Source organism: Oncorhynchus clarkii, chromosome 10 (genome assembly GCF_045791955.1).
Source record: "Oncorhynchus clarkii lewisi isolate Uvic-CL-2024 chromosome 10, UVic_Ocla_1.0, whole genome shotgun sequence".
NCBI classification, from domain to species: domain Eukaryota; kingdom Metazoa; phylum Chordata; class Actinopteri; order Salmoniformes; family Salmonidae; genus Oncorhynchus; species Oncorhynchus clarkii.
In genome coordinates, this window is record NC_092156.1 from 20,626,392 (window position 1) to 20,648,328 (window position 21,937).

The 21,937-nt window shown below is 43.5% G+C and overlaps 1 protein-coding gene across 1 annotated transcript in view; it reads right to left on the bottom strand.

Annotated features, from left to right (window-relative positions):
- LOC139419465 (cation channel sperm-associated auxiliary subunit gamma-like) overlaps positions 1 to 21,475 on the bottom strand; it is a 32,230-nt gene extending 10,755 nt beyond the window's left edge. The window contains exons 1-16 of the mRNA XM_071169412.1: positions 21,218 to 21,475; positions 21,065 to 21,118; positions 20,830 to 20,977; positions 20,549 to 20,672; positions 19,968 to 20,040; positions 19,536 to 19,691; positions 13,295 to 13,466; positions 10,787 to 10,924; positions 10,479 to 10,544; positions 10,002 to 10,124; positions 9,818 to 9,865; positions 6,441 to 6,570; positions 1,707 to 1,821; positions 1,398 to 1,559; positions 485 to 603; positions 155 to 368 (exon numbers count right to left, since the gene is read on the bottom strand). Coding sequence (XP_071025513.1) covers positions 155 to 368; positions 485 to 603; positions 1,398 to 1,559; positions 1,707 to 1,821; positions 6,441 to 6,570; positions 9,818 to 9,865; positions 10,002 to 10,124; positions 10,479 to 10,544; positions 10,787 to 10,924; positions 13,295 to 13,466; positions 19,536 to 19,691; positions 19,968 to 20,040; positions 20,549 to 20,672; positions 20,830 to 20,977; positions 21,065 to 21,118; positions 21,218 to 21,475 — 2,100 coding nt within the window. The remainder of the gene's footprint in view (positions 1 to 154; positions 369 to 484; positions 604 to 1,397; positions 1,560 to 1,706; positions 1,822 to 6,440; positions 6,571 to 9,817; positions 9,866 to 10,001; positions 10,125 to 10,478; positions 10,545 to 10,786; positions 10,925 to 13,294; positions 13,467 to 19,535; positions 19,692 to 19,967; positions 20,041 to 20,548; positions 20,673 to 20,829; positions 20,978 to 21,064; positions 21,119 to 21,217) is intronic.
- Between the last annotated feature and the right edge of the window lie 462 nt (positions 21,476 to 21,937).

Genomic DNA, 21,937 nt, shown 5'->3' on the forward strand with positions numbered 1-21,937 from the left:
AATGGTCAAATGTTTTTTAACCCTTATTTTTGTTGACGGAGATGACATTCTCATTTGTAGTACCTGGGGAAATCCTCTCATCTCCACAAGTGAATTGGGGTCGATTTGGGATTGGGCAGTGTATGGAGCAGACAGACGGCTGATGTAGGCCTACCATGATGTAGTCCGAGTGCAGTTGGAGCAGGTGGTGCAGCAGGCCCTGGTAGGTGGCCAGGGAGGCAGTGGTCTGGAGGCCCAAGGAGGTGGGCACCAGGGGGGGCCGGGTCAGGTATTGCTGGATGCGGTTGTAGGGCTCTGGGTGGGGCAGGTCTGCCATGTGCTCCCAGAAGAAGGGGCAGGTGAGGGGAAAAGAGAAGGCACTGAACGACCTGGGGGGAGAGGGGAAAGGGCGGGAGAAAGGAAAACGGTAATATATATATATATATTCGGCAAAAAATGTACATTGAAGTATAGTCAGTAGAAAACCCAGATAAAGGAACAGTACTCCAAGTGGTGGACTTTGCGGGGGGTGGTCGAGAAGTGGCTATAGGAAAGTATCTCTGGCACAGGCAGCTCCCTCTTCACCACAGAACCCTTTCCCTTAGAGTCCACTGTGTAAACCACCTAACGAGAGGAAAGAGAGACGAGAGAGAGGGTTTACCGTCAACCTCCCACAGGTGGAATTATACAACATCTACACTGAGAAAACTAAACATTAGGAACACCTGCTCTTTCCATTGCAAAGACTGACCAGGTGAAAGCTATGATCCCTTATTGATGTCACCTGTTAAATCTGTGTAGATGAAGGGGAGAAGACAGGTTAAAAGAAGGAGTTTTCAGCCTCCAGACAATTGAGACGTGTGCCATTCAGAGGATGAATTGACAAGACAAAAGATTTAAGTGCCTTTGAAAAGGGTATGGTAGTAGGTGCCAGGTGCACCGGTTAGAGTGTCAAAAACTGCAACGCACTCAGGTTTTTCACATTCAGCAGTTTCCCGTGTGTTTCAAGAATGGTCCACCACCAAAAGGACATCCAGCAAACTTGACACAACTGTGTCAAGCATTGGAGTCAATATGGGCCAGCTTCCCTGTGGAATGCTTGATACCTTGTAGAGTCCATTCCAGACAAATTGAGGCTGTTCTGAGGGCAAAAGGGGATGCAACTCAATATTAGGAAGGTGTTCCTAATGTTCTGTACACGCAGTGTATATTCTCATGAAAACAAATAGGCGTAGTGCACACTCAGATTGTACAAGTGATGTACAACCTATTTTATATAACAACTGTGATCAAATCTTAAGACTGCCACAACTGTCTGATTCTACCACAATACACTTGTCAATCTGGTTAATCATACACATCCCTATGAAACTGATACACAATCCACGTTTATAAATTCATAATAGTTATAGGGTTACCTCCTGCAACTGTTTGTCCCAGTCGTAGAAGACAGTGAGCAGGCTGTGGGTCATGGAGTAGGAGCTGTCGCCCTTCAGAGCCTGCAGGCTAGAGAAGGCCTGCCAGCCCAGGGAGGGGCGCACTCGCATTACCTGGTCCACGCCCTCCTGCCCCCACCACAGCTGAAACACACACACGTGCACACAAACAAACATGCTCACACACACTAATTTTATATTGTCACAAATGAGTGTTTCATTTCACAAAAGTTTTTAACACAAATACACGTAATTTCACAATGAGCAAAAAAGTACTTCACACAGATATACCTCTTCGGTCTCTGTGACGAAGGCGAACTCTCCGTGGTAGGACAGAGTGAAGTACTTAATCATCTGATCCAGAGGGAAGCCATTAAAGAACAGGTAGCTCATCCCCTGGTCTTGACTGTTGGGAACCACAGACAAACGATAGACAAAGACTTTCTGCAAATATGACCTACCTTCACGCAAGCATCATGTACAATTGAAGTCGGAAGTTTACATACACCTTAGCCAAATACATTTAAACTCAGTTTTTCACAATTCCTGACATTTAATCCTAGTAAAAATTCCCTGTTTTAGGTCAGTTAGGATCACCACTTTATTTTAAGAATGTGAAATGTCAGAATAATAGTAGAGAGAAAAATTTCTTTCAGCTTTTATTTATTTCATCACATTTCCAGTGGGACAGAAGTTTACATACACTCAATTAGTATTTGGTAGCATTGCCTTTAAATGGTTTAACTTGAGTCAAACATTTCAGGTAGCCTTCCAAAAGCTTCCCACAATATGTTTGGGTGAATTTTGGCCCATTCCTCCTGACAGAGCTGGTGTAACTTAGTCAGGTTTGTATGCCTCCTTGCTCGCACACGCTTTTTCAGTTCTGCCCACAAATTTTCTATAGGATTGAGGTCAGGGCTTTGTGATGGCCACTCCAATACCTTGACTTTGTTGTCCTTAAGCCATTTTGCCACAACTTTGGAAGTATGCTTGGGGTCATTGTCCATTTGGAAGACCCATTTGCAACCAAGCTTTAACTTCCTGACTGATGTCTTGAGATGTGTTGGGGATAAATCAGAATTAGTTGGGTAACATAGATAAGATGTTTTATTTTCATTATATGCTTGTGAGTTACTTCTCATCAGAATGTATCTTGTTGTACTATATGGTGGCCATTTGCAGTTATCTGTTCTCTGTCAGGGTTCAGTTACTTGGGCCGCAGAGAGGGGAGAGGTCAAGCTTGTCGTCATGTGTAAACGTATATTTTAAACCATGTGAAGGGATGATTGAGGGGGAACCAATTATCTCTTGGCTCCACCATGTCTGTGTGCCAGTCACTCCCTACTTTTCCCATCGGGGAGAGGAGGATGGCAGTGTCTGGAACCATTCTATGTTCCTTCTCTCGTTGCCCTTATCTTGACCTAGAGGCTCACTCTCCTCTCCGTGAGCTTGTCCAGAATTGGTTGTATTTGGGATGGGAGTGTCTAAAATGACAATTGATATATATCATTGGTTGGGGGTAATGTCTTGGTACCACTTTGTACCAAGAACGAGATAAGAGCTTTGTTTAGCCAATGCTGTCTGGCTATGGGATACTCCTCTCTGAAGTAAAGTCTTTCTTTGTGTAAGTTCCTAAGACCTGTGGTTTGTCATGTCGACTAGGGGGGGGTGAATCTTTGCTATAAAAGATCTCAGTTGCCATTATGTTGACCACTCTCAACTTTTCATTAGAGATACTGAAAAGTTGAAAGTCAAAATGCTATTGCAAAAGCTTAATTATTATTAAAGGTGAAGATTAAGCATAACTCTGACTGGTGTGTGATTTGCTCTCTCATCATTTGGTAATTAAGGAAATTTCCATGACAGATGTTGCTTCAATATATCCACAGAATTTTACTTCCTCATGATGCCAACTATTTTGTGAAGTGCTCCAGTCCCTCCTGCAGCAAAGCACCCCCACAACAAGATGCTTCCACCCCCGTGCTTCACGGTTGGGATGGTGTTCTTCAGCTTGCAAGCCTCCCCCTTTTTCCTCCAAACATAACGATGGTCATTATGGTCATCAGACCAGAGGACATTTCTCCAAAAAGTACAATCTTTTTCCCCATGTGCAGTTGCAAACCGTAGTCTGGCTTTTTTTATGGCAGTTTTGGAGCAACGGCTTCTTCCTTGCTGAGCGGCCTTTCGAGTTATGTCGATATAGGAATAGTTTTACTGTGGATATAGGTACTTTTGTATCTGTTTCCTCCAGCATCTTCACAAGATGCTTTGCTGTTGTTCTGAGATTGATTTGCACTTTTCGCACCAAAGTACGTTCATCTCTAGGAGACAGAACGCGTCTCCTTCCTGAGCGGTATGACAGCTGCGTGGTCCCATGGTGTTTATACTTGTGTACTATAGTTTGTACAGATGCACGTGGTACCTTCAGGCGTTTGGAAATTGCTCCCAAGGATGAACCAGACTTGTGGAAGTCTAAAAAAAAACTTCTGAGGTCTTTCACAGTATTTCTTTTGATTTTCCCATGATGTCAAGAAAATAAGCACTGAGTTGAAAGGTAGGCCTTGAAATACATCCACAGGTACACCTCCAATTGACTCAAATTATGTCAATTAGCCTATCAGAAGCTTCTAAAGCCATAACATCATTTTCTGGAATATTCCAAGCTGTTTAAAGGCACAGTCAACTTAGTGTATGTAAACTTCTTTGGAATTGTGATACAGTGAATTATAAGTGAAATAATCTGTCTGTAAACAATTGTTGGAGAAATGACTTGTGTCATGCACAAAGTAGATGACCTAACTGACTTGCCAAAACTATAGTTTGTTAACAATAAATTTGTGGAGTGGTTGAAAAAGTAGTTTTAATGACTCCAACCTAAGTGTATGTAAACTTCCGACTTCAACTGTACCTGCGTTTACACACACATGCACCAGGGTTTCCGTTAGCCGGTAGTAGCTGGCTATTGGCAGATTAAAAAAAATATAAACCGAGAAATAAACTTGGCATCAGCTAATTATCCGAAAAAAAAGAAGAAAAAAAATGCCATTGCAAAATAATGCTTTTTAGCCTATTAATTTATGAAAATACCAGTTGATGCAAATACATTTGACCGCTCATACTTATCGGTCTATGGGTTACTTTGCATAATTTAGAGGAATTAAATGGCCAGATGTATTTTCATTAGTCGTTATGATTATTATTTATCACACGTGCACAGCATACAGATAAGAGAGTCTAGTTAAAGCTGAAAATCTGTTTCAGCTTCTGTTGCAGCTGGAGTGAAACGTGATTTTTTTTTTTAAAGGCCAATCATTGCGCAAACAATTCTAAATGAAATCGCATGTTAAAAACAGTTTTGATAGCCCGGCTAAAAAGAGCTACTATTTTTATTTCTCAACTGTAATTGAAGCATGCTTTCCCTTTGCCATTCAAGTGCATATAACGGTAGGCAGGCTTCAGCTCGTCACACGCCACTTTGCAATGAGCTGGAGGCAGTATGCATTTTGAAAACATACACTTAATTATTTGAAAACTGATCATTTTACGACATATTATGAGGAATGTTCACCTTGCTTCAAAACGGCCTAGCCAAAACACAACCAAACATGGGAGGTAATTATTTCATAAATATGCCATTGAAACAAGTAGCCCATTTCTCTCATGTTCTATTGGTTTTCAAATCAACTTTCTTTCATTGTCCAGTAGCCAAAGGCACAAACCTGCGCATTGCTCCGCTTATAATGTGAAGAAATAATGGTTTATCAACATTTTAAGCGAAACATTCTGATCTGTTGCATCAGCCTCATGGCTTATTTAGATTTTTTTTTTTTTTTTGCCTAGGCCTACTGGTTATATGAATGTGGGATATATCATCCCAGAGTCCGTTTGGAATAGGCTATTTAGAATAGGTCAACTTTTCTACTTTGGGGGATAATAGATTGACATAGACTACTATTTTATTCTAAAATCAGAATTGTTAAGTACGCATGCAGTTGCATCATCGAGTTGCATATTCTGTTAATAGGATTAATTAAGTTTACATTTTAGTCATTTAGCAGATGCTCTTATCTAGTTAGTGCATTCATCTAAAGACAGTTAGGTGGGACAAACACATGACAGGCATAGACAGTAAATTCTTCCTCAAAGTAGAGTCAGAGCTAGAAGGTGAGGAGGAGGATTATTTAAGATACTGCTTGAAGAGGTAGGATTTCAGGGGTGTTCCGAAGATGGTAAGGGACTCTGCTGTCTTAGCATCAGGGGGAAGCTGGTTCCACCATTGGGGTACCAGGAAAGTGAAGAGCTTGGACTGGGCTGAGCAGGAGCTGCCCTAGGGGTGGGAGGGCAAAGAGACCTGAGGTGGCAGAACAGAGTGCTTGGGTTGGGGTGTAGGGTTTGAGCATAGCCGGAAGGTAGGGATGAGCAGTTCCTCTTGCTGTTCCGTAGGTAAGCACCATGGTCTTGTAGTGGATGCGAGCTTCAAGTGGAAGCCAGGGGAGTGTGTGGAGGAGCGGGGTGACATGAGAGAACTTGGAAAGGTTGAAAAACAGGTGGGCTGCAGTGTTCTGGATAAGTTGCAGGAGGTTGATGGTACAAGCGGGGAGCCCAACCAACAGCGAGTTGCAGTAGTGCAGACGGGAGAGGACAAGTGTCTGGATTAGGACTTTGACAGTGTGTTGTCCAGGGTCACGCCAAGGTTCTTTGCACTCTGGGAGGGCGACACTGTGGAGTTGTCAACCGTGATGGAGAGGTGATTTCTGTCATTCTGAGAACCGTGGGTGTCTGGTAAATTAAAATAATGCCAGCGAAATGTTCGGCGCCACATTTTCCTAATGGAAACCCTTACACGAACGTTATGCACACACTTCTGCTACTTTCTAGCCTTTATTTCAGAGACGGTTTCAGTTGTGTGTGCTCACAGTCCAGTCGCTCAAATCTATAGCTATACGAACCCTAAATGTAAGCTAGCCGCTCTCTCTCTCTCTCTCTCTCTCTCTCTCTCACACACACACACAGCTGAATACCCACGAGCAGAGCAGAGCGTTGCCCCAGATGTAGAGGATGGCACTGATGGGGTTGAACACCATGCCCCTCAAGTGCAGAGTCACTGTGACATTTTCCTGAGTCTTGGTCACCACCGTGAACGAGTCTCCACTGCCTGCACAAACACACACCGTTACTCACCCTAATGCAAAACAAGTCAATATTTCACATAATACAGTGAGGGAAAAAAGTATTTGATCCCCTGCTGATTTTGTACGTTTGCCCACTGACAAAGAAATTATCCGTCTATAATTGTAATGGTAGGTTTATTTGAACAGTGAGAGACAGAATAACAAAAAAAAAAAACAGAAAAACGCATGTCAAAAATGTTATAAATTGATTTGCATTTTAATGGGGGAAATAAGTATTTGACCCCCTCTCAATCAGAAAGATTTCTGGCTCCCAAGTGTCTTTGATTGGAACGAACTACAAAAATCTCTGAAACTGGAAACACTTATCTTCCTCACTAGCTTTAAGCACCAGCTGTCAGAGCAGCTCACAGATTACTGCACATAGCCCATCTATAGTTTAGCCCAAACAACTAGACAACATAGACAACCCACCCAACTCACGCCCTGACCATACTAAAACAAAAGACAAAACAAAGGAACTAAGGTCAGAACGTGACAGTACCCCCCCCCCCTCCCCCCCAAAGGTGCGGACTCTGGCCGCAAAACCTGAACCCCCCCCCCCAAAGGTGCGCACTCTGGCCGCAAAACCTGAACCTATAGGGGAGGGTCTGGGTGGGCGTCTGTCCGTGGTGGCGGCTCTGGCGCGGGACGTGGACCCCACTTCACCACAGTTTTTCTCCGCCTCATTGTCCGCCTCCGTGGCCTCTTAAACACGGCGACCCTCGCCACCGACCTCGGACTGGGGACCCTAGAAATGGAGACTCCGGCAGCGCCAGACAGGTGGGAGACTCCGGCGGCTCCAGAGTGAAGGGCGATTCCGGCGGCTCCTGGCTGACTGACGGCTCTGGCGGCCCAGGACATGCGGGCGGCTCTGGCGGCCCAGGACAGGCGGGAGGCTCTGGCGGCCCAGGACAGGCGGGAGGCTCTGGCGGCCCAGGACAGGCGGGAGGCTCTGGCGGCCCAGGACAGGCGGGAGGCTCTGGCGGCCCAGGACAGGCGGGAGGCTCTGGCGGCCCAGGACAGGCGGGAGGTTCTGGCGGCCCAGGACAGGCGGGAGGCTCTGGCGGCCCAGGACAGGCGGGAGGCTCTGGCGGCCCAGGACAGGCGGGAGGCTCTGGCGGCCCAGGACAGGCGGGAGACTCTGGCGGCTCAGGAGAGGATGAAGGCTCTGGAAGCGCTGGACAGGCGGGAGCACCTGTAGGGAGAAGACGGAGAGACAGCCTGGTGCGGGGTGCTGCCACCGGAGGGCTGGTGCGTGGAGGTGGCACCGGATAGACCGGACCGTGCAGGCGTTCTGGCGCTCTTGAGCACCGAGCCTGCCCAACCTTACCTGGTTGAATGCTCCCCGTAGCCAGGCCAGTGCGGCGAGGTGGAATTGCCCGCACTGGGCTGTGCTGGCGAACCGGGGACACCATGCGTAAGGCTGGTGCCATGTACGCCGGCCCAAGGAGACGCACTGGAGACCAGATGCGTAGAGCCGGCTTCATGGCACCTGGCTCGATGCCCACTCTAGCCCGGCCGATACGAGGAGCTGGAATGTACCGCACCGGGCTATGCACACACACCGGGGACACTGTGCGCTCCACCGCATAACACAGTGCCTGCCCGGTCCCTCTCTCTCTCTCCGGTAAGCACAGGGAGTTGGCGCAGGTCTCCTACCTGACTTCGCCACACTCCCCCCACGCTGCTTGGTCCTTTTTTGGTGGGTGTTTCTGTAACGGTTGTCTTGGGAAGAAAGAGAGGACCAAAGAGCAGCGTGGTAAGGGTTCATCTTATTTTAATGAAACTGAACACTTTCAAAAACGAGGAATGGGCTACAAGACCATCGCCAAGCAGCTTGGTGAGAAGGTGACAACAGTTAGTGTGATTATTCTCAAATGGAAGAAACACAAAAGAACTGTCAATCTCCCTCGGCCTGGGGCTCCATGCAAGATCTCACCTCATAGAGTTGCAATGATCAGGAGAACGGTGAGGAATCAGCCCAGAACTACACGGGAGGATCTTGTCAATGATCTCAAGGCAGCTGGGACCATAGTCACCAAGAAAATAATTGGGAACACTACGCCGTGAAGGACTGAAATCCTGCAGCGCCCGCAAGGTCCCCCTGCTCAAGAAAGCACATATACATGCCCGTCTGAAGTTTGCCAAACATCTGAATGATTCAGAGGACAACTGGGGGAAAGTGCTGTGGTCAGATGAGACCAAAATGGAGCTCTTTGGCATCAACTCAACTCGCCGTGTTTGGAGGAGGAGGAATGCTGCCTATGACCCCAAGAACACCATCCCCACCGTCAAACATGGAGGTGGAAACATTATGCTTTGGGGGTGTTTTTCTGCTAAGGGGACAGGACAACTTCACCGCGTCAAAGGGACGATGGAAGGGGCCATGTACCGTCAAATCTTGGGTGAGAACCTTCCCTCAGCCAGGGCATTGAAAATGGGTCGTGGATGGGTATTCCAGCATGACAATGACCCAAAACACACAGCCAAGGCAACAAAGGAATGGCTCAAGAAGCACATTAAGGTCCTGGAGTGGCCTAGCCAGTCTCCAGACCTTAATCCCATAGAAAATCTACGGAGGGAGCTGAAGTTTCGATTTGCCAAACGTCAGCCTCGAAACCTTGACTTGGAGAAGATCTGCAAAGAGAAGTGGGACAAAATCCCTCCTGAAATGTGTGCAAACCTGGTGGCCAACTACAAGAAACATCTGACCTCTGATTGCCAACAAGGGTTTTGCAACCAAGTACTTGCAACCAAGTACTAAGTCATGTTTTGCAGAGGGGTCAAATACTTATTTCCCTCATTCAAATGCAAATCAATTTATAAAATTTTTGACATGCGTTTTTCTGGATTTTTGTTGTTGTTATTCTGTCTCTCACTGTTCAAATAAACCTATCATTAAAATTATAGACGGATCATTTCTTTGTCAGTGGGCAAATGTACAAAATCAGCAGGGGATCAAATACTTTTTTTCCCTCACTGTATAATACATAATATTAATGTGGTCACGCTGTCGGTCAATAGTTTAGCTTCCTCGCTCAAGAGTTCACACTGGAACTCAATCTTGCATCCTCTGTCTTGCAAACACACGTGCCCGTCCTCTGGAGACACCTTAGCCAGCTGCACCACCGAAAAGCTAGCGGGTGGGGGTATTTCAACCTGAGGAGTGAGTTTAAACCAACTCAACTCAGTTACAAAATGCAAAACATATATAAGAGGGGCAGAAAATACCTTTTGGTATATACTTGGGCAAGGTGTCGCCAAGGTGGAAATTATTGTCTGCAAAGACCAGAAACAGTTTTATTATTACATGTCCTACTTCTCACACCACTCTGTTACATTGAAATTATAGTGTGCAAACTTTCGGGCTTCAAAGTTTCTGTAAGTCATCTGAAATAACATGTTACTACTGTACCTAATATGAGGAGGTGGTAGGAGTGGGCCTGTTTATTGTCCGGTAGCAGTTCGAGGAGAACCAAGTCAATCAGGTGGTTGTGGGAAGAATCCTGGGCTGCCCATTTGACCTGGCAGGCTTTACCTGAGGATAATATACACATGAGGGGTGAATCTAAACAGTTCAGACCTGGGTTCAAATACTACTTGAATTCATTCAAATACTTCCAGCGTTTGCTTGAGCACCAAATGGGCAGGGTTAGCACCTTTGTAACTATTCTATTGGTTAATTAAGCCAGGAAAGTTCAATCAATCACAGATAAAGTATTTCAAATGATTTAAAATACAATTTTACCCAGGTCTGCAGAAAATGAAAATTAATATATCATAACACAACCATCAGTTAGCCTACATTAGACAGTTGTGTATAGTACTTCAAAAAACCTTCATATAAAACATTCATGGTAATTCATGGAAATATAGTGGCTGGTGAACTCACTGTTCATAAACTCGCAAGCAGTGCTGCCCTTGGAGTCTAGCAACTGAGTAAACGTCACATCCCCATCTGTTGGGGAAATTGAACCGGGGAAAATAATAAGAGAAGTAAAGACTAAGAGAATTGTGTGATAAGAAAAAAACAGATAAGTAAATCCCAAATAAGAGACAGCTAAGCACATAGCCGGAGTAAAAAAATAATCATCATATCTGACAGCCAGGGATTTGGGACTGACTGGCTGACTGATTCATTGTTTGACTAATTGACTGGCTGCCTGTCTGCTTGAATAACTAACTAACTGACTGACTGACCGTAGACCTGGGCCCTGTAGAGTGTGCCCTTCTGCCAGCCTCCTCCCAGGATGTAGAAGTACTCGGTGCCGTGGTACGGGATGAACACAGGCACCATGCGGGACACGCACACTGTGCGCAGCACCTGCTGCCACGCCTCTGACACAGGGTAGAGAGAGGGGGATACGGAGAGTTTTAATGGAGCCATGTACGGTTTTGTTAGTGGATCTGATTGCTATGGCCACAAAGAGACTTTGTGTCCGAAATTTTGCCACTGTTTTTTTTTCAATGTGAGTCATCCATTGACAGTATTTTTACATATGCAGCTTATCCAAAAATAGTTGAGTTGTTTAACTTGGACAGAAACATACAATTCATGAATGAATATGTGTGTTCATGAGTCTCTAGGTGCTGTAGTCTCAGTTTGAGAATCAACTGTGCAATTTCTAGGACAAAGTCTAGGACAAAAAGTCTTCTCAACAATTTTTTACCCCCAAGACTCCTGAACAGGTAATCAAATGGCTATCTGGACTATTTGCATTGTGTGCCTCCCCCCAACCCTTATTTTTACGCTGCTGCTACTCTCTGTTTATCATATATGCATAGTCACTTTAACTATACATTCATGTACATACTACCTCAATTGGGCCGACCAACCAGTGCTCCCGCACATTGGCTAACCGGGCTATCTGCATTGTGTCCCGCCACCCACCAACCCCTCTTTTACGCTACTGCTACTCTCTGTTCATCATATATGCATAGTCACTTTAAACATATCTACATGAACATACAGTGGGGCAAAAAAGTATTTAGTCAGCCACCAATTGTGCAAGTTCTCCCACTTAAAAAGATGAGGCCTATAATTTTCATCATAGGTACACTTCAACTATGACAGACAAAATTAGATTTTTTTCTCCAGAAAATCACATTGTAGGATTTTTTATGAATTTATTTGCAAATTATGGTGGAAAATAAGTATTTGGTCAATAACAAAAGTTTATCTCAATACTTTGTTATATACCCTTTGTTGGCAATGACAGAGGTCAAACGTTTTCTGTAAGTCTTCACAAGGTTTCCACACACTGTTGCTGGTATTTTGGTCCATTCCTCCATGCAGATCTCCTCTAGAGCAGTGATGTTTTGGGGCTGTTGCTGGGCAACACAGACTTTCCACTCCCGCCAAAGATTTTCTATGGGGTTGAGATCTGGAGACTGGCTAGGCCACTCGGTGTGTTTGGGATCATTGTCATGCTGAAAGACCCAGCCACGTTTCATCTTCAATGCCCTTGCTGATGGAAGGAGGTTTTCACACAAAATCTCACAATACATGGCCCCATTCATTCTTTCCTTTACACGGATCAGTCGTCCTGGTCCTTTTGCAGAAAAACAGCCCCAAAGCATGATGTTTCCACCCCCATGCTTCACAGTATGTATGGTGTTCTTTGGATGCAATTCAGCATTCTTTGTCCTCCAAACACAATGAGTTGAGTTTTTACCAAAAAGTTATATTTTGGTTTCATCTGACCATATGACATTCTCCCAATCTTCTTCTGGATCATCCAAATGCTCTCTAGCAAACTTCAGACGGGCCTGGACATGTACTGGCCTGGACTGTACTTTTTGCTCACCGTTCTTGTGATCATTTTGACCCCACGGGGTGAGATCTTGCGTGGAGCCCCAGAACGAGGGAGATTATCAGTGGTCTTGTATGTCTTCCATTTCCTAATAATTGCTCCCACAGTTGATTTCTTCAAACCAAGCTGCTTACCTATTGCAGATTCAGTCTTCCCAGCCTGGTGCAGGTCTACAATTTTGTTTCTGGTGTCCTTTGACAGCTCTTTGGTCTTGGCCATAGTGGAGTTTGGAGTGTGACTGTTTGAGGTTGTGGACAGGTGTCTTTTATACTGATAACAAGTTCAAACAGGTGCCATTAATACAGGTAACGAGTGGAGGACAGAGGAGGCTCTTAAAGAAGAAGTTACAGGTCTGTGAGAGCCAGAAATCTTGCTTGATGTAGGTGACCAAATACTTATTTTCCACCATAATTTGCAAATAAATTCATTAGAAATCCTACAATGTGATTTTCTGGATTTTTTTTCTCATTTTGTCTGTCATAGTTGAAGTGTACCTATGATGAAAATTACAGGCCTCTCATCTTTTTAAGTGGGAGAACTTGCACATTTGGTGGCTGACTAAATACTTTTTTGCCCCACTGTACTACCTCAATCAGCCTGACCAACCAGTGTCTGTATGTAGTGTCGCTACTGTATATAGCCTCGCTACTGTATATAGCCTGTCTTTTTACTGTTCTTTTATTTCTTTACCTACCTATTGTTCACCTAATACCTTTTTTGCACTATTGGTTAGAGCCTGTAAGTAAGCATTTCACCTGTTGTATTCGGCGCACGTGACAAATAAACTTTGATTTGATTTATTCTGTGGACACAGGGGACAGAGATTCCCGATTTCATGTTCCAGTGTGTAAGCAGGGTGAATGGGAGCCAGCGGTGTCTGACGGTGTGCTGGTACCTGAGGGCGGGGCTCTTAGAGGCAGCAGAGAGAAGTTGCCCACGAAGCGGTGCAGCAGCTGGTTCTGGCGGATGAACAGGGAGCTCTCTGTGGAGATTGCCTCCAAGATCATGGAGGAGAACTCCACCTGGGGGCAGTTCAGGGAGCCCGCCCAACAGCTCTCGATGCCCACCTAAGTGTAAACCGCGGGGGTCAATTCCATGTAAATTCAGGTAGTAAACTGAAATTACAATGTTTTTCTTATGGAGAAGCATTCAGGAAAATTGGAATTGAAATTTACTAAAATGAAACGTTTGCTTGAGCCTGCTTGGTGTGACAGATGGGCAGGGTTTGCACTTTAGGGACTATTCCATTAGTTCCATTGCACCATGCAAGACCAATCAAGCACACCTAAAGCTTTCAAACATTTTCATATTTTTGTATAGTTTATTATTGGGAGTATATGAAACAAAAATATCAAAGGTAAACGTTTCTTACGTTGTAGGAGTTGCATCTATTTTGCTCTGTTCTTGGACAACGTGGACCGGCCCAATTTCCAATGCAACAACTGTTTACTTGTGGAGGACTACAGTCCCTCAGCCTCTGGGTATTCTACTGATTGGCTTGGGTCCACCATGTCCCACTTCCCGTTGGTCATCGAGGGATCTCCCAAACCTATCGAGTCGCAACAGTGGCCGAACCTCTATACTTAATCGGCTATTAAAATTTTACATGAATTATCCCAATGCGAGTTATCCAGAGTTTCCCGTATTCCTGACTCAGTTAGCCATTCGACATTTCTCCTCTATTTTTATTCCCCTCGCTGTCTGAGGTCTGACAGGCCTGGGCAACTCCAGTCCTCGGGGGCCTGATTGGTGTCACACTTTCCCCCATTTTGCCCCTCCTAGCAAACACAGCTGATTTAAACTAATTGCATTGTAAACTGAAGATCATGATTAGTTGATTATTGGAGTCAGGTGTGTTGGCTGGGACTGGGACAAAAGTGTCACACCAATCAGGCCCCCGAGGACTGGAGTTGCCCAGGCTGATGCCTAGCAGATAAACATGCACCTTTAAAACAATATAGAGTTAAGAACAAATCAAACTCTTGGTATTCATTTGATATTTCAGAGCTTATTCACAAGAGGAACCAAGCCTCGGCCAAAGCTAGGAAAACTGACTGTCTCTGATTGGCAATCTTTCAAACAACTCAGAAACAGTTGTACTATCTTGATTAAGAAAGTGAAATCCAACTACTTGTTAAGCTCTATTTCTGACTCTGCTGGTGATTCTTATACATTTGTGAAAGAAATGTATTTTCTGAAGTGTGCAAATTCCTCCCCTTCCCTGCCTAAGCAAGTTCTGTCAGACTCAGGCATCATTACAAAGTTGCCAATGTCTTTGCAATTCATACAAAAAAGCGACGTATAAAAAAATATGCTTCAAATTAAAACAGATGACTGCATTCAAATATAAATAGTCTACAGTAGGCTATAGGCCTATGTTCAATGAATTGAGTTCTATTTTTCTACTTGTACACTACTGTCTGTAATTTGTCTCAATATATTTCATGAAGTGTAGCCTAACATGTACATAATGATGTTCCCAAATCTTGATTTAGTGCATTATTATACGGCAGTGGTTTCCAAACTTTTTATAGTCCCGTACCCCTTTAAATATTCAACCTCCAGCTGCGTACCCCCTCTAGCACCAGAGTCAGCGCACTCTCAAACGTTGTTTTATGCCAACATTGTGAGCCTGCCACACACTATACGATACATTTATTAAACATAAGAATGAGTGTGAGTTTTTGTCACAACCCGGCTCGTGGGAAGTGACAAAGAGCTCTTATAGGACCAGTGCACAAATAATAATATAATAATAATCAATAATTTTGCTCTTTATTTAACAATCTTACATATAAAACCTCATCTGTTCATCGAAAATTGTGAATAACTCACCACAGGTTAATGAGAAGGGTGTGCTTGAAAGGATGCACATAACTCTGCATTCTTGGGTTGTATTAGAGAGAGTCTCAATCTTAAATCATTTCCCACACACAGTCTGTGCTTGTATTTAGTTTTCATGCTAGTGAGGGCCGATAATCCACTCTCGCATAGGTACGTGGTTGCAAAGGGCATCAGTGTCTTAACAGCGCGATTTGCCAATGCAGGATACTCCGAGGGCAGCCCAATCCAGAAATCTGTCGGTGGCTTCTGATTAAATACATTTTTCACAGAACCCCTTGTTGCAGTTTCAATGAGGCTCTCTTGTTCAGATATCGGTAAGTGGACTGGAGGCAGAGCATGAAAGGGATAACGAATCCAGTTGTTAGTGTCATCCGTTTCGGGAAAGTACCTGCGTAATTGCGCACCCAACTCACTCAGGTGATATATCACATTTGACATTGTCCATAAGCTTGAGTTCATTTGCACACAAAAAATCATACAATGATGGAAAGACCTGTGTGTTGTCCTTGTTAATGCAGACAGAGAAGAGCTCCAACTTCTTAATCATAGCCTCAATTTTGTCCCGCACATTGAATATAGTTGCGGAGAGTCCCTGTAATCCTAGATTCAGATAATTCAGGCGAGAAAAAACATCACCCAGGTAGGCCAGTGGTGTGAGAAACTCGTCATCATGCAAGCGGTCAGGAAAGTGAAAATGGTGGTCAGTAAAGAAAACTTTAAGCTCGTCTCTCAATTTAAAAAAATGTGTCAATACTTGGCCCCTTGATAACCAGCGCACTTCTATATGTTGTAAAAGCGTTACATGGTCGCTGCCCATATCATTGCATAGTGCAGAAAATACATGAGAGTTCAGGGGCCTTGCTTTAACAAAGTTGGTAACCTGTTATAGGGTAAGCATTATAATAAGCCGTATCAATATTTGCAGCCATAGGTGATAATATCTTTCTAGGAGCTGATCCATTGTCAGTATCGTAGAATAATTATAATGTTAAGTTAAGATTTTAATGGAGAAAGCTGATCCGAGAGCAGCATTGTCTTTCTTTTGATACTATCAGTATCGACATGCCTCAACGACGTATCTGCGGGGTGTTTTGGGAAATGTCTTCAGCCGTTGTAGGAAAGATGCATAGTTAAAACACTCGTATACCTAGGTTCCATCACTATCGGGATACAGGGCCCTGATCAGTCAGTTTGTTCCCAGCCTCTAGCTGAAAACTCCTCAACTACTAGTGAATCTGTGTTTTCATTTCAACAAGTTACTACCTGTGATGTGCTAACTGCCTTGCTTAAGATTGATGTTACATAACCTACTGGGGTTAATATGCTTGACCTGTTTTTACTGCAGGTTTCCAGACCCTTGATTGCTGAATTATTAACCATTTTTTTGTCTGCCGTTCATATCTGGTTTTATCCCGAGCATTTGGAAGGCGACCCATGTGCTCCTTCTCCACAAAGATGGTGACCCATCGGAACGAAATAATTACCACCCTCTCTCTAAACTTTCTTGCCTAGCAAAAATATTAGAAACTCTGATCAACTCTCAGCTAAGATCATTCCTATCTACAAAATGTATTTTAAGAGTTCCTCAATCTGGCTTCAGGCAGCACTATCTCTACTGCTTCATTGGTTATAAATGATATAGTTAACTGTATGGACAAAAGGCAACATTGTGCTGCCCTTTTCATTGACCTGTAAAAGTCCTTTCACACTGTTGACCACTCATTATTCATTAAAAAGGTTGTCCAAAATTGGTCTGGATGAGGCTGCATGTAATTGGTTTAAAAACGACCTGACTGACAGGACACAATGTTTATTTTCTGATGGTGTTAAGTCAGGTTTCCTTGATATTACAAAAGGTGTCCCACAGGGGTTGATTTTAGGTGATGTACTTTTTACTATCTATATAAACAATATTGGTTTGTCTGTAAAAAAATGTAACTGTCACTTGTATGCGGACGATATTGTTGTGAATTCTATTGCCCTTTCTGTTAACCAGGCTCTATCTGAACTTCATTGTTTTACAGAAAACATTTGACCTTAAAATAGTTTTGAAAGCGGGTAAAACTAAAACTAAGTATATGTTGTTTTCTAGAACGGATAGAGATGACGCCAATGACTTAAGCATAAGTTCAGTGCCTTGCAAAAGTATTCGGCCCCCTTGAACTTTGCGACCTTTTGCCACATTTCAGGCTTCAAACATAAAGATAAAAAACTGTATTTTTTTGTGAAGAATCAACAACAAGTGGGACACAATCTTGAAGTGGAACGACATTTATTGGATATTTCAAACTTTTTTAACAAATCAAAAACTGAAAAATTGGGCGTGCAAAATTATTCAGCCCCTTTACTTTCAGTGCAGCAAACTCTCTCCAGAAGTTCAGTGAGGATCTCTGAATGATCCAATGTTGACCTAAATGACTAATGATGATAAATACAATCCACCTGTGTGTAATCAAGTCTCCGTATAAATGCACCTGCACTGTGATAGTCTCAGAGGTCCGTTAAAAGCGCAGAGAGCATCATGAAGAACAAGGAACACACCAGGCAGGTCCGAGATACTTTTGTGAAGAAGTTTAAAGCCGGATTTGGATACAAAAAGATTTCCCAAGCTTTAAACATCCCAAGGAGCACTGTGCAAGCAATAATATTGAAATGGAAGTAGTATCAGACCACTGCAAATCTACCAAGACCTGGCCGTCCCTCTAAACTTTCAGCTCATACAAGGAGAAGACTGATCAGAGATGCAGCCAAGAGGCCCATGATCACTCTGGATGAACTGCAGAGATCTACAGCTGAGGTGGGAGACTCTGTCCATAGGACAACAATCAGTCGTATATTGCACAAATCTGGCCTTTATGGAAGAGTGGCAAGAAGAAAGCCATTTCTTAAAGATGTCCATAAAAAGTGTTGTTTAAAGTTTGCCACAAGCCACTTGGGAGACACACCAAACATGTGGAAGAAGGTGCTCTGGTCAGATGAAACCAAAATTGAACTTTTTGGCAACAATGCAAAACGTTATGTTTGGCGTAAAAGCAACACAGCTGAACACACCATCCCCACTGTCAAACATGGTGGTGGCAGCATCATGGTTTGGGCCTGCTTTTCTTCAGCAGGGACAGGGAAGATGGTTAAAATTGATGGGAAGATGGATGGAGCCAAATACAGGACCATTCTGGAAGAAAACCTGATGGAGTCTGCAAAAGACCTGAGACTGGGTCAGAGATTTGTCTTCCAACAAGACAATGATCCAAAACATAAAGCAAAATCTACAATGGAATGGTTCAAAAATAAACATATCCAGGTGTTAGAATGGCCAAGTCAAAGTCCAGACCTGAATCCAATCGAGAATCTGTGGAAAGAACTGAAAACTGCTGTTCACAAATGCTCTCCATCCAACCTCACTGAGCTCGAGCTGTTTTGCAAGGAGGAATGGGAATACATTTCAGTCTCTCGATGTGCAAAACTGATAGAGACATACCCCAAGCGACTTACAGCTGTAATCACAGCAAAAAGTGGCGCTACAAAGTATTAACTTAAGGGGGCTGAATAATTTTGCACGCCCAATTTTTCAGTTTTTGATTTGTTAAAAAAGTTTGAAATATCCAATAAATGTCGTTCCACTTCATGATTGTGTCCCACTTGTTGTTGATTCTTCACAAAAAAATACAGTTTTATAAATTTATGTTTGAAGCCTGAAATGTGGCAAAAGGTCGCAAAGTTCAAGGGGGCCGAATACTTTCGCAAGGCACTGTAAGTCCACTTTATCGTGTCCCAGATAACAAATGTCTGGGCATCTTGAAAGACAATAAATTGTCTTTTAAAAAGCATATTGAGGAGTAAGTAAAGAAGCTTAGAATAAAAATTGTCTTCTTCTATAGAAATAGGTCATGCCTCTTGCTTAATAGTAGAAAGCAGATAATTCAGTCGACAAGAGTTGTGTAAATCAGGTTTTAGGAGAAAATATATTCACCTTGTGGAATAATCTCCAAAACTCTCCAAAATTGGATGATATGGTGCCTCTATAGCAATTCAGGCAGCTGATTTTTGACGAAGAATGTGTTTGCCTTCCATGAATGTATCTCTCTTTTGCATAATGTATTGTATTGACTTTTATTTTTGTAATTACAGGGCTAATCTGCAAAATAGACCTTGGTCTCAGCATGACTCCCTGACAAAATAGATTGACCTTTTTTCAAATGCTATTTGAACCCAAGTCTGCTGGGTACACAGTTCTACACACTCACACAAACAGTCAATGAGCCTGCATCTTTATACTATGTGTCTGGTTTTACCTCGATGGGGGAGGTGTGCTGGAACTCTGTGGCGGTCATCAGAACAGCCTTGAAGCCAGGAATACCAGGGAGGATGAGGACGGGAGAACTCTGCACCACCGCCCACAGAGGGCGAGAGGGACTGCCCAAAACCATCATGTCCTCCAGTGCTGGCATCTATAGACATACAAACAGAGAGAGATAGAAAGAGCAGAGTACTGTATATACATTTGAAATATCATAAATCATAAATAATCTATACTTTAACAATTACTCGTGGATAATCAACTTCAATACATTTTTGTTTACATGTCTTTAAAAATCCTTCCTTGAGAAGACACCTAGTGCAAAACATTTTCGCACAAAACCACCCACACATCTACAGAATGTCTATTAGCTTAATTTTCTCTCTCCTTCCTCCTCTCCCTCTTTGTGGATCTGTCTGTCCCTCACCTCCGTACCAAAGGAGATCTCCGTCTCCCCTCTGTCAGTGGTGCGCACATAGCCATTAACATTCACTGCAAAGCTGCTCACACAAACACAGACACAGCATGCAGTTCAGCAGTCATGTAGAGAGAGAGTCATGATCTTGGTTCTGGCCCTGAATGCTGATTGGCTGACAGCCATGGTATATCAGACCGTATACCACGGGTATGACAAAACTTTTATTTTTACTGCTCTAATTACGTTGGTAACCAGTTTATAATAGCAATAAGGCACCTCGGGGGTTTGTGGTATATGGCCAAAATATACACGGCTACGGGCTGTGTCCAGGGACTCCGCGATGCGTTGTGCATAAGAAAAGACCTTAGCCGTGGTATATTGGCCATATACCACACTCCCTCGTGCCTTATTGCTTAATAGACATACCCCAAAACATATTTTCTAGATGAGAATTCAATAGTAAACTTTTAAGAGTGGTGATTTGACATCCTGTAAAGTGAAGTAAGTACATGACCAACGCTAGGCAGGCACTGTGTGGTATAGGCCTATGCATGCATGCACATTTAAATACACAAACAGTTGTCACTGACCTTCTCTCAGGCACCAGTTGACCCTGGCCATTTGACACCACTTGAACCCTGTATACTACCGACCCATTAAGGATGGGCATGGGAGCATACCAACCCAGCTGGCACAGGTCGCTGTCACAGGGCACTGCAGGGGGAAACACACACACTTGACGTTCCTGACCGGGAGCACAAATGAACATGAGTGAATTCCACTCTACAAACAGACCACACATGTAGCTCATAAAAACTTGGCCTAGTTCAAATCAACATGCAAGACAAAACTGACACACATGCGCACACACCACTGTCCAGCAGGGGGGCTGTGGTAAGGATGATCTGCAGTCTCTGCGATTTGAGGCGGATGGGGTGGACGGGTTCCTGGAAGGTCAGGACTACATTGGGGGTCAACCCTGTGAGAAGGGCCTCCCGAATGGCACGCTTAGAAGACTCCTGTATGTAGATGTAGATTCTTCTTCTAGTCAATGTGTTTGCATTCAAAATAAGTCATATTAAAGGATGTAAGAGGTGTTATGTTACCTTTGAACCACACAGTAGGTCTATGCGTAGGTAGTAAGGGAAGCCAAGATAACTCTGCAGAACAGAAACTGCACAGTTAACCAGTGAAGAATATTCCTCTAGTTACAAGGTATAAATCTCAACCACTGTACTTCGACTGGGTTGGAAACTCACAGTGGTACTCTCCTGGGTGTTGACTGGCTGGTCAGTCAGAGTATTTATAATGTCCTGAACCTTGGTGCTGAACTGCTGCATCTCTATGCCTCCTGACAGGGTGGTCAGAGGACTTTCAAAGTTACAGGTTGAAATGCGGTTGAGGGGGTCACCGATTTCACAAAGACTGACACCCCATTCACACTCTCCTCTAGCTGCTCCTCCTAATCCTCTTCCACACAGAAAGCTCAGAATGAGGGAGACCTGGATGGTCCACATTTCTAAAATGGACAAAACCAAAAAACCATGTTGATATTTGTGTGAAATTAAATTCAACTTTGCTAGCAAGTTAACCGTTAGCTAACAAAGAGTTGACTACAAATATCTACACAGGTGGTTAGTTATATAAGATAATAAAAGTATGAGCGTAAAAGTAGCTGGCTAGCTACTTACTGCAAAAGTAATTTATTTCACCAATTTAACATTATTGTGTACTGTAACGTTAGCTAGATAACGTTAGCTAACTATGCATTGGTTAGCTAGCTCGCATTGAGTAACGTTAGACATGAACGTCACCAAAACTTTTGACAAAAGTCAAATTCAATCAAAATACTTAGCTAATTCGCGAATTTGTTTCAACATCTGAGTATATAGTTTACACCTGTAGCTAGCTTAACAGTTATGAATAGACAAAGAAAGAGCCTACTTTTCACTCAATTGGGGACAACGGACATTCCCTCA